Genomic DNA, 12,247 nt, shown 5'->3' with positions numbered 1-12,247 from the left:
GCGGCACGGAGCCCTTTCTCGCCAAAGCAGTTCCTCTGGCTACCAGCCGCCATCTACACCTTCTTTCCCAGTCTCTCCGGCGGGATACATAGATGGAGTGGGATTCAGGCAGGGCAGTCCTGCCCCCCAACCTCAGCTTCCTGAAAAGAGACGCATGTCCAGCAGCGATCGCTCCAATGGCGGACTGTCCTACGGAACGCTCAACGGGAAGATGTCCTCCCCGGTGTCCAGTGGTGGCAGCACTCCAAGCGTTCATTTCTTCCACACGCTCCCTGACTTCTCCAAACTCAACATGTGTGGTAAGACTTCATGAAGATAAATTCCAGTAGGGATCAGTGGAATCAGAATGCCTTCAAATTCCAATTCAGTTACTGAATTCGATTTGAAATTAATTGTCTTTTGAATTTAAATGTAAGAAAGTTTCTAAGTAACTGCTGATTGTGTAGTTTTTTTTAAGTATGAATTAATCATAAACAGGAATGCCATATATGGAATGTTGATCTGTTTTGAACTGAATTTTAGATATTTTTATAATAAATATATATATTACCATTCAAAAATTTGTAAGTATTCAACGGGTCAGTAAGATTTTTTTTTTTACATTATACTTTAATTTGGCAAGGATTTAAAAAATTGATTAGAAATGGCAGTAAAGACATTTACAAAAGATTTCTCTTGCAAATAAATATTGTTCTTTTGAACTTTCTATTGTTCAAAAATCCAGATTTTTTTTTTCTTGAGCAGCAAATGTGACACTGAAGACTGGAGTAATGATGCTGAAAATTCAGCTTTTCAATACAGGAATAAATTACATTTTAAAATATATTAAAATAGAAAACAGTTATTTTAAATTGTAATAATATTTCACAATATTACTGTTTTTATTGTGTTTTTGATTAAATTAATGCGGCCTTAGTGACCATAGAGACTCAAAAATGTTTGTTTTTTTTAAATCCCATGACCCCAAACTATTAAATACTACTGTATATTATAATAAATAAACTTTATGGACCATAGTGGAAATGCAAAAAGCGAGCTCAATGTAATCAGATGTTAGAGCATTTCTTGTAAATTACAAAACGTAAATGAATGTATAGTAGAAAATTCATACTAATGCAAGTACATTAAACACAGTGAATACAATGAACCGATGCATTAAGTAGAAAATTCATAAATTTAAATTGTTGATGAGAACCTATAAAATAGCATTCTCTTATTGTTTACATATCATGGACTATATCTTCTTTCATGTCTTTTAGGATAGCATTGAAATAACATTTAAAAAAAAAAATGGTGTCCTTAATATTTTTATTGTGTACTAACCGTTTCTTAGAGCAGTAAGACATGTATTACATCTGTGCTGTTACAGGATCTGTGTTCTTGGGCTGTGAGAAATGTGCTTATTGTAGGTGTTGCTGTCGGTAATTTAATAAGATACTAATGATCCTGAGTATAATTTTAGACAGGTGTGTGTGTGTCAGTGTAGTTTTGAAAGAGTACTGCATTCATTAGCTTAGGCATATTAAACCAATTTCAGTTTACAGCTGATGGACTGCTAAATAAAGTGCATATTTCATTTCCCAGATGGAAGTCCGGAGACCAGGCTGAACGTGAAGTTTGTCCAGGACACGTCCAAATTCTGGTATAAACCAGATATCTCCAGAGACCAAGGTAAGGATGCAGTATATGTGTGTTCCAGGGTTAATTTATCTATATTTAGACCCCCAAATGAGGCTCATAACTCCCATAAACAGTAAAATATGTCTCACGCCACCCTATATGAGGTCAATCGCTGTTGGTCTCCACATCTGGTTCTCCTCTGTGCTCTTATTGGATTAGATCACCTGCGCTGGAGTCCTCTTTAAACGCAAGCACATGCAGTGACATCACATGGCACTCAACATGTGTGTGCAGTTAAATCCAGCGAACATCTGCATTTGTTGCTTCATTAACTTGTCTTAACGATAACGAATAAACCTGCTTAGCAAGGTTTTTTTCCTCCACTCGCTCCCTATCTCTCTGTTTGTAAAACTGCAGGGTACATTACAGCAATTTGTTAACATTATAGCCTTCACCTTCACATCTCCAACTGGTGAATAATGATTAAAAAAAACAATATCACATGGTGAAAAATACATTTACATTTATTCATTTAGCAGATGCTTTTTTCCAAAGTGATTTACATAAAGTAATAATATGGTGAAAATGTTTATGGAATAATATTATTAATACTGTGGAATTGTTCATGTGAAATGTGTACTATAATAAAGGCACATATGCAGCATGGACAATATTGACAAGCATTATTTATTATTTACGGATTTCATCTCAATTTTGACTGACAAAAAAAAAGCATAAAAAATACTTTAATGTAATGGTAACACTTCATAATAATTTCCATTAGTTAATGTTATTTAATGTATTAACTAACATGAACAAACAATGAACAATACATTTACTACAATATTTACTCATCTGTGTTAAGGTTAGTTAATGAAAATAGTCGTTTATTGTTAATTCATGTTAGTTCACAGTGCATTAACTAATGTTAACAAGCAGAACGTTTGATTTTAAAAATGCATTAGTATATGTTGAGAAAAACATGAACTAAGATTAATAAATGCTGTAGAAGTATTGTCCATTCTTAGTTCATGTTAACCAATGTAGTTAACTAATGTTAACTAATTAACCTTATTGTAAAGTGTTACCAATATAGTAGTAGATATAATACTAAACGTTTATGACAAGTGATCACTGATGATCTACTGTTGATAAATTACTCTTGATTATTTATATATTTAAATGAATATACTGTATGTATGTTATTTATAAATATATTTATATCTAAACACACGCATATATATATATATATATATATATATATATATATATATATATAATGATCAAAAGAGTGCATTTTTTGCATATTTTGAGAAGGCTTTGTTAAAGTTAAATGTGCAGTGTTATGGATAGAATCTTTATATTTTTTATAGTTATTATTAGTATTTTTGGTTGCACAATAAACAGAACCTGGGATGCCACACATTTTGGACTTTTATAACTTATCCGCATCATCAACAAAAAATGAATTTTTGGGGGGATTGATTATATTTATTTCAATTTTATAAGACTGAAGCTGCCATTATGCTACATATAAACTGGCTTTGTGATTTTCTCCTCCTCACTGTAGCGATCAACATGCTGAAGGATCAAGAGCCTGGAGCCTTTGTCATTCGGGACAGTCATTCATTCAGAGGGGCCTACGGCTTGGCCATGAAAGTTGTCTCTCCACCTCCGACCCTGCAACCTACAAAGAAAGGTATTTCATGTGCCTCCTCCAGGCATGCGGCTAATGCAGATAATCATTTGCCAGATGAATTCCAGACAGGAGATCTGACCCCGCCTGGATCATAATCCTGTTGTGTCCGCAGCAGACAAACACAAACACACACACACACTGAAACGTTTCATAAGGAAAACCAAAGACACTACCAGTCACTTATTCTTTTTACTCAATATTATTGCATAGTTCTCTGAAATAATGGATTCTGGTTGGTCAGTTGTGGCACGGTTAATCTTATATATGCTCTTTCTTATCGTGTAATAGTTTCAACAGTTCAAAATGTTATTTATGTTTGTAGATTTGCTTCATGTCCATTTAATACATTAATTAATTCTTTTTTTATTTTAATTATATTAAATGAATGGGCATGACATACTGTTTTTAAGATTGAGAAACACCAATTCAGTCAATTGTGTACAAATATTTGAATAAATATTGCATTGCAAATATTAATAAATATTGTAATTTAAGTAAATTTACAGATATCAACAGGGGGTTTCACTTAGAATCAAATAATGTAATTTAGAGTCTGCTCTACAAATTATACTATTATTGGTTGTTTTATTATGCTGTGTTACTTTATTTTTTCATTTTTATTCCATAATTATTTCAGCTGGAGACGTCACTAATGAGTTGGTGAGACATTTCCTGATTGAGACGAGTCCGAAAGGCGTGAGACTGAAGGGCTGTCCTAATGAGCCATACTTTGGTAAATCAAACTGTTTAATTTTAAATTAAAATCTCCTGACCTGTGTTTAGTATTAGCATGTTGAAAACACATTCAAATAGTCATTTTTAATTAGATTGAACCACGTTGGATGAATTTTTCACTTTTCTCCACAGGATTTTTGCCTACATAGCCTCATTGCTCCTCATAGCTTGCGAACACTGACACGAGAATGATTTGTCGAATGTTCACTAATGTGAAAGCCCAATCTGTCAAGCTTGTAGAACAAATGCTTGTGTGGTTTTTGCTCTTCAATACAAGTTAGCAATCCTTCCCTTTAAATCAAGCTGTCCGTGTAGCTTCCAGAAAGCTGTAGAACATATGTAGTCCAAACGACAGCGTGGAAGCAGCTGACATTATTAAGTACAGCTTAAAGACGGCCCCTCTCTAATTTACTGTCTGCTGACCACATTACACGGAGGCCTGGTCTGTTCAATGGACAGTGCTGCATGTCTTCTCCAATATGCCCCATTCCACATCAAATAAGGAGGCATAAAAATTCAGGGCTGGGCAGCTTGCATAAGAGCTCAAACATCCCGTTACGGTAACAGTTGCATAAGCGTGTGTTTATTACGAAAAGCAGAACAGACAAAGGACAACTCTGATTTGTGGGAATGAAAGCAGGTGTGGGTGAAATTTGGCAGGATTCCGGTGTTGTCGGGAATAATACTCATGTTAATAAACGTACAGAAGTACCTAAGCTCCACTCCTCCCGCTGAATCTCTGCCAGAACGCCCACTGCTCACAGGATCAGTTCACCCAAAAAATTGTATAATCTTCATATCATTCCAAACCCGTATGCTGTTCATTTTTCCTGTAAATACTAAAGGTGGATTTCTGTAGAATCTACAAGCTACTTTTCATGCAGTACACAATGACCATGGCCATCAAAAGGACCAAAAGCTCCATAAACATATAATAGAAGTTGCCTTCTGAAGTCATATGATAGCTTAATGTGATTAAAATATCAAAATTGTGGTTATTTTCCACTGAAAATATTTTACTCTTTGTTTTACATAAAACTATCATATGTGACCCTGGACCACAAAACCAGTCATAAGGGTAAATTTTTCGAAATTGAGATTTATACATCATCTGAAAGCTGAATAAATAAGTTTTCCATTGATGTATGGTTTGTTGGGATAGGGCAATATATGGCCGAGATACAACTATTTGACAATCTGGAATCTGAGGGTGCAAAACAATCTAAATACTGAGAAAATCACTTTTAAAGTTGTCCAAATGAAGTTCTTAGCAATGCATATATTACTAATCAAAAATTAAGTTTTAATATATTTACAGTAGGAAATTTACAAAATATCTTCATGGAACATGATCTTTACTTATTATCTTAATTATTTTTGCCATAAAAGAAACATCTATAATTTTGACCCATACAATGTATTTTTGGCTATTGCTATAAATATACCCCAGCGACCTAAGACTGGTTTTGTGGTCCAGGGTCACATATGGGTTCAGAAAGCACAAATGCATTATAATACACCAGTCATACTGACTACTTTTGTGATACGTTGTTTATTTATTTATTTTTTTGGAGCTTAAGAGCATCTGTCATTGTTTAATTCCAAAAAAAAAAAAAAAAAAGAATGGACAATTCACTTTTTGTGCTCCAATTAAAGAAGAAAGTCAGGTTTGGAACAACATAAAGGTGAGCAGCTGTTTAGTAGTGAACGATTTCTGTAAAGGGGCCTTAAGTAAACGGTCTTCATTTCCTTTTAGTGTTGATAAAATCTGATTGCTGAAGGAGGAGAGTTTAAAAGCTGATAATAACTTTTAAAATTGGCAACAAGGACTCCTTTCCACCATTAGGACATTTTGCTTCCGCAGTTCCGCTGTTTCTCACGAGCAGTAGGAAATGTTCTGCCCAAACAAAGTCTCTCCAGAGTTTGTTTTTCCTAATATAGTCAAATATTTAGTTTAATAAATGAAGACACTGTGGAGGTTGAAGCAAGTGCCGATATGACTGTCCCTCCAATCGTCCAACTTTCACTGACACAACTGGTCAACAACATGGATTTATGGATTGCCAATGCCGGGCATCAAATTTTGACCGCTTCAGGGGGTTGTAATGTAGAGCATGCCCTCCTCTGATTTCCACTCGTAAATCTGTCCCCAATTTTGTTTTCATCTTCTGTGTTCAGGCTGCCTGTCTGCACTGGTCTACCAGCACTCCATCACTCCTCTGGCTCTACCCTGCAAACTAGTCATACCAACCAGAGGTGAGACGTCATATCATTTTCTCTACACATACAGTGGGGTCCAAACGTCTGAGACTACATTGAAAACCACTTTTTTTTTTTTTTTTTTTTTTATTGGAAAAAAAAAAAAAAAAAAGGTTCTTTGGATTGTTAAAATGTTCTTTATACTAAAAAAAATGTATTTTAAGAACTGTTCACTGAAAGGTTCTTTAAACACCCTTTTTTTGAAACCTTTGTTTTTTTTTAAGAGTGTAATTTGACAAAACTCTTTTCTCTCCTACTTTTCTTCTACACTTCAATAGGGAGAGATTTGATATTTTATTATAAATGTATGTTCTGTTCTCAGGAGTCCATAGAACGAGAGCCTCGTAAGGCATTCATTGAAAAACACTTTTTTTTTTTTTTTTTTTTTTTTAATGGAAAACAATAAAAAAAAAAATTATTAGGTAATTTTTATTTTTAATATATTTTTTTAAGTAAATAAGTAAAATACAAATGGACTTTTTCACACTACGTCTGCATGTTGGTATTTTCATCCAATTTAGCAATTTGCATAAAATTACAAGGATGGAAACCTCGGCATCTGAACTCTTTTGTTCAAACCTGAAGTTAAAACAAAATGTAATATATAGAAATACAAAAGCAAAGCCAGATGCATACTTCACATATTTTCACAGTGACTTTTATGTGTGTTTGTGTACGTACTGTACATGCCCACTTATCATGACCTTACTTAGCTGCGCTCTCTGTCATGATGATGTATGTCCTGTTTGCCCGGAGTGAATAATTGTGAGCGTTTTCCGAGGTCTGCACGTTCAGCTGGCCTCCGTCCTCAGCCAACTGCTATATGCCATCCAAGTGTCAGGGGGCATGAAACCACACACCTTTATGCGTGCCTCTCTGCCTGCTCAAACACTGTGTGACACCATATTAGCCAGGAGCTTTGATTCCTAGCATAGCACCAATTCTCGCAGCACTATGACAGGTTAAACGGACAGGATGTGTTGAGTCTAAACTTTGACCCGTTGTGATTTTTACAGATCCTCTGGAGGAGTCGCCTGAGATTGCAACACCAACTAACCCGGCGGCAGAGATGCTCAAACAGGGTGCAGGTGAGAATATTTACATCAGTGATTATTGGTATATCACAATCACTTAGTTGTATCTTTTTATTCATCTAACGTTTAAATTCACAAAATGCAATGTTCCAGCTTCAAATTAAGAAAACAACAGAAAACAGTTACCACAGAAAACAAACTTTCAGTGTTTTAAAAAGGCAATAATCACAGTTACAGTAAGGCACTTACACAAGAAGTACAAGGGCCAGACAATAAACATTAAAACACACATTTATCAAAAATGTGAGCTGCACTTTTTTGTTTTTAAACTAATTCTAGTAAATCTATCTATGTTAATCGTAGATCTCTGTTATGCTCTTTAGATACATTTTAATGGGGGTTTTATTCCATTAGTCCAAGTGTTAATGCAGTCACACTAGCTCTGTTACTTGTTTATGATCTGATATCAACTCTGAACCAACTGCCATGTTCTTCCCCACCCTGGTGTCACTCCTGTGGAAATGATTTAGGGCAGAAGAGTTCATCTGACTCCCATGGTAAACCCAGTGATGCTCTGCGTATTTTATTCATTTATCTGTCGTTGTGTTTAACCTGACTTTGACCGCCGTGTCTAGAGAGAGAACCGCACTCCTCTTTTACTACTGTCTGTGCATGTGATGGTCCAGACCTCCAGAAGCACCTTCACCTGTCTGCTAAAAACTGTTTGGCTGCTCTGTTTTCAGCTTTTTGTCAAGGCCTCGATTGTATTTCAAGAACACCTTTCTAAATGAATATGGCATGTTCTTTCATGACTGATGTTAGATTATGATGCATGGATCTACTGATAGATGATGCCAGTGGTTCTCAATTTCTTTTCAGCGCCACCTTTGAGACAAGAAAAGTTTTGAACCCTCCTAATCATTAATGCTAATCAGTTGTTGCCATATTTTAGTAAAGTACACACTACTGTTGAATTGTAGATAGTTATAAAAAAAAAGAAAAAAGAAAAAAAAAACATTACCTGCATTTATTCTCTATAGAATAAGATATGTCTGTAATAATAAAAAAAGGGAAAAAGCAGGAAAATGCATGCAAAAATACAGAGAATATTTCAAAGATGTATTTTGTAAATAAATAAATAAAACATTAAAACATATTTGCAGGAGCAATGTTGAAGGGTAGTTTAACCGAAAATAATATTAAGCAAAAATAATAATAAATAATAAGTAGAATGCATTTAAGAATAATAATAATAAACTGCACACAAACATTACTGTGTGCAACAAGCATTCTTTGTGTGCATTACTGTTGTTACCGTTACCTGAAACTATTACAAATATTTCCTTTATTGAAAAAAAGCTTAAATAAAAATAAAATATTCTGAAATATTAGATGAAAAACTTATGACAAATTAAACTAACTAAAAATGATAAATTTACTAAAAAATTTAACTAAAATTCAAATGAAAATGGAAAATGTAAAAAAAGTAAATAGCATATATTTAGTATAAATAATACTGAAATAACCCTGGTGAATCATCAGTGCAGCATGAATGCTTTTTTAGCATTTTAGGCTGATACCTCCAACCCACACTTTGAGAACCACTGGATTATGCATATGCAGAATATACTAATGATATGCGTGTGTTTGATGAAATCACAGTATGTATGAAGATCAGAGTTTATTAAGGCACATATGCATTGCGTAATGCAGCTGTAATTTAATTCTCTGCAGATACCAGCATGGTTATTGATCTATGCATGTTTTCTTGTCTTTCCCAGCATGCAATGTCCTGTACATAAACTCTGTGGATATGGAGTCTCTGACTGGGCCTCAGGCCATCGCCAAGGCCATCTCAGAAACCATGGCAACCAGTCCCACACCTTCAGCCACCATTGTTCACTTCAAGGTGTCGGCGCAAGGCATCACGCTCACTGACAACCAGAGAAAGTGAGTTTCTTTCTTTCTTTTTCTTTCTTTCTTTCTTTCTTTCTTTCTTTCTTTCTTTCTTTCTTTCTTACTGTTTAAATCTTAATGTTTTCAAGAGCTACATCTGAACATGTTTTAAAAGCACATACCTGTCATTTCTTCAACAGGCTTTTCTTCAGACGCCATTATCCCATCAGCACGGTCACGTTCTGCGACATTGATCCGCAGGAGAGGAAGTAAGCAAACCCTGAAACATTAGCATTAACTTTAGCCACAGCAGTCAATGTCCCAACATTTATATATTGATCAGTGGATCTGGTGACAGGATCAGAATTATCTTTGTGCTTGTCAGGCCGTATTGCTGTTAATGTTGTGCAATATCACAATTCAAGGCTTTTTCAAAGCTTTAACCTCAAGTTTTAAGATTCAAGGTTCTTTATTTGTCACATTATATAAATGTTTTTTTTTGTTAGTTTCTCGTCCCACAGTGCAACAAACATAACCAACAAGGAATTATAGACATAAACACGCATAATAAAAGACATAATACATAGTGTGTAAAAAGACACACGCATAATAATTTTTTTAAAAATGAATATAGAATGTAGTAGGAAAAAGAATAGTTCTAATTTTCACTTAGAAATGTCTGGCAAATTTCACAATTAATTACAAAGAAACTGCAAGTAACACATTAAATTAAACACGAACCTTTGAAGTAGAAAGACCAAACATAATAAAAGACATAATACATAGTGTGTAAAAAGACACACGCATAATAATTTTTTTAAAAATGAATATAGAATGTAGTAGGAAAAAGAATAGTTCTAATTTTCACTTAGAAATGTCTGGCAAATTTCACAATTAATTACAAAGAAACCGCAAGTAACACATTAAATTAAACACGAACCTTTTGTATATAAATGTTTTTTTTTGTTAGTTTCTCGTCCCACAGTGCAACAAACATAACCAACAAGGAATTATAGACATAAACACGCATAATAAAAGACATAATACATAGTGTGTAAAAAGACACACGCATAATAATTTTTTTAAAAATGAATATAGAATGTAGTAGGAAAAAGAATAGTTCTAATTTTCACTTAGAAATGTCTGGCAAATTTCACAATTAATTACAAAGAAACTGCAAGTAACACATTAAATTAAACACGAACCTTTGAAGTAGAAAGACCAAAATAGTATTTTACTGTAAAATCTGTTTTATTTACAACCTATTTTTTTTACAGTGCTGTTACGTTTCTCACGTTTTTAGTATTGCGTTTAATGTTTTTAATTATCTCTTGCAAAGCATCTGTGTGCTCCTTGAAAAGTGATTATTTATTTATTTTTTAATTTTATTGATATTTTTAGTTATTATTATCGTTTTTTAAATATTTTTTGCGTTAATGCTGTAGTTGCTCAAAGTTAAACATCCATAATCTGTTTCAATGTCGTTCCAGGTGGAGCAAACCAGAGGGTGGCACTGCGAAGTAAGTTTTGATAACAGTGAACTTGATCTTTTGCAGCTTAGCAGATGCTGCTATCTGAAAGCAGTTTAGATACGCATCAGTCCCAAGAGCTGCTCCCCCTTCCCGGTGCATCATGGGATAGAGTGCCTGTGCTCAGGGCTATCGTGATGAATGAGCAGGATTGTGATCTCAGCTAACGGCACAGAACATGACGCTAACCTGCTAACCCTCACACACGTGTGTCATGATTTACGCTCTGAGGACACACAATACATACATGAAGGATAAATGCTTCTCAGATGCTTCATCATTCTCATAAATTGTCATTTACTCACCCAAGTTGTTCCAAACCGGTATGAGCTTCCTTCTTCTGTTGAACACAAAAGAAGATATTTTGAAGAATGCTGGTAACCGAACAGTTGCTGGTAGCCATTGACTTCAATAGAATTTTTTTTCCGCATACTATGGAAGTCAATGGATACTGTTAACTGTTTGGTTACCAACATTCGTCAAAAAAAAAAAAAAAAAATATATATATATATATTGGTATTCATCAGAAGAAATAAATTCATACAGGTTTGGAACAACTTAAGGGTGAGAAAATGATGACAGATTTTTTTTGTGAACTATCTTTTTAAAGAGACAAAAAAAGAGAGCCTGTTTCATTCTAAAAATCATAGAGATGATTTCTGGCCCAAAATAAAAAGTATGATATGATCCTCTCCCAGCCAATCTGATCAGATCTCTTTACTAAGCACTTGAGTTTTCACGCACATGACACTTTACACTCCCGGAGCAATGAGGCATGTGACAGCCCTCACGGCTCGATCTGGGCCGCTTTTGAAAGAGATGGGGCTGGAACTGTGCTGTTGATGCAGTGTTCAGATATGTTACAGAGGAGGAACAGATCATTGGACTGGGCCGAGGATGAAAGCACATTATGTTATAGGCATTCAAGATGAATGTGACTTCTGCTGTTGTGGTTCAGGAGAAGCTCAGGTTTAATATCATGACAGAACGAAGAATGCTGCTGGGTTTATATGTTCAGATCATCTGAAGGCAGAGCAGGGTTGTGTATTTAACATCTGATGCCAGCATGAGTGCCGGAGCTCACATGTACAATACAACTATAAGAATGGAAAGGGTAGTTTTGTTAAGAACATGTTCAGGTCAGAAAAAAAAGACGAGAAATTATATATTTTTTTAAATAAAGAAGGCTGTTTTAGGAATATTAAGATTATTTTATTTTATTTATTTTTTGCATTGTGACATTATTTTCATGCCAATTAAGCACATGCAGGACAATTCTTATTACTATACAGGTTTTCCAGTTGTGGAAAGCCTGGAAATGTCAGTGAAATTTAAAAGTATGTTTTCCAAGTTTGGTCCAGTTTAGGGCTGCACGATTAATCGCATGCGATATTTTACGCGCATCTTATCAGTAAAGCCGGTTCTGTAATCAGCGGTAAATCTCCATCACCTGCGTGCTTTCACATTGAGCAGCA

The 12,247-nt window shown here is 34.6% G+C and overlaps 1 protein-coding gene across 4 annotated transcripts in view; it reads left to right on the top strand.

The window, feature by feature from the left end:
• Positions 1-12,247, top strand: part of LOC107656527 (tensin-1) — a 69,814-nt gene that overhangs the window by 54,061 nt on the left and 3,506 nt on the right. For 3 of the 4 annotated variants that reach the window (XM_016444409.1, XM_016444408.1, XM_016444406.1), the window contains 10 exons: positions 1-299; positions 1,585-1,671; positions 3,191-3,319; positions 3,957-4,052; positions 6,233-6,310; positions 7,330-7,401; positions 7,878-7,904; positions 9,129-9,297; positions 9,444-9,512; positions 10,734-10,763. In XM_016444409.1, coding sequence (XP_016299895.1) covers positions 1-299; positions 1,585-1,671; positions 3,191-3,319; positions 3,957-4,052; positions 6,233-6,310; positions 7,330-7,401; positions 7,878-7,904; positions 9,129-9,297; positions 9,444-9,512; positions 10,734-10,763 — 1,056 coding nt within the window. The remainder of the gene's footprint in view (positions 300-1,584; positions 1,672-3,190; positions 3,320-3,956; positions 4,053-6,232; positions 6,311-7,329; positions 7,402-7,877; positions 7,905-9,128; positions 9,298-9,443; positions 9,513-10,733; positions 10,764-12,247) is intronic. The other variant, XM_016444407.1, reaches the window with a different exon arrangement.

Source organism: Sinocyclocheilus anshuiensis, unplaced genomic scaffold (genome assembly GCF_001515605.1).
Source record: "Sinocyclocheilus anshuiensis isolate Anshui unplaced genomic scaffold, SAMN03320099.WGS_v1.1 scaffold1473, whole genome shotgun sequence".
In the NCBI taxonomy this organism is placed as follows: Eukaryota; Metazoa; Chordata; class Actinopteri; order Cypriniformes; family Cyprinidae; genus Sinocyclocheilus; species Sinocyclocheilus anshuiensis.
This window is presented reverse-complemented; position numbering and strand designations above follow the sequence as displayed.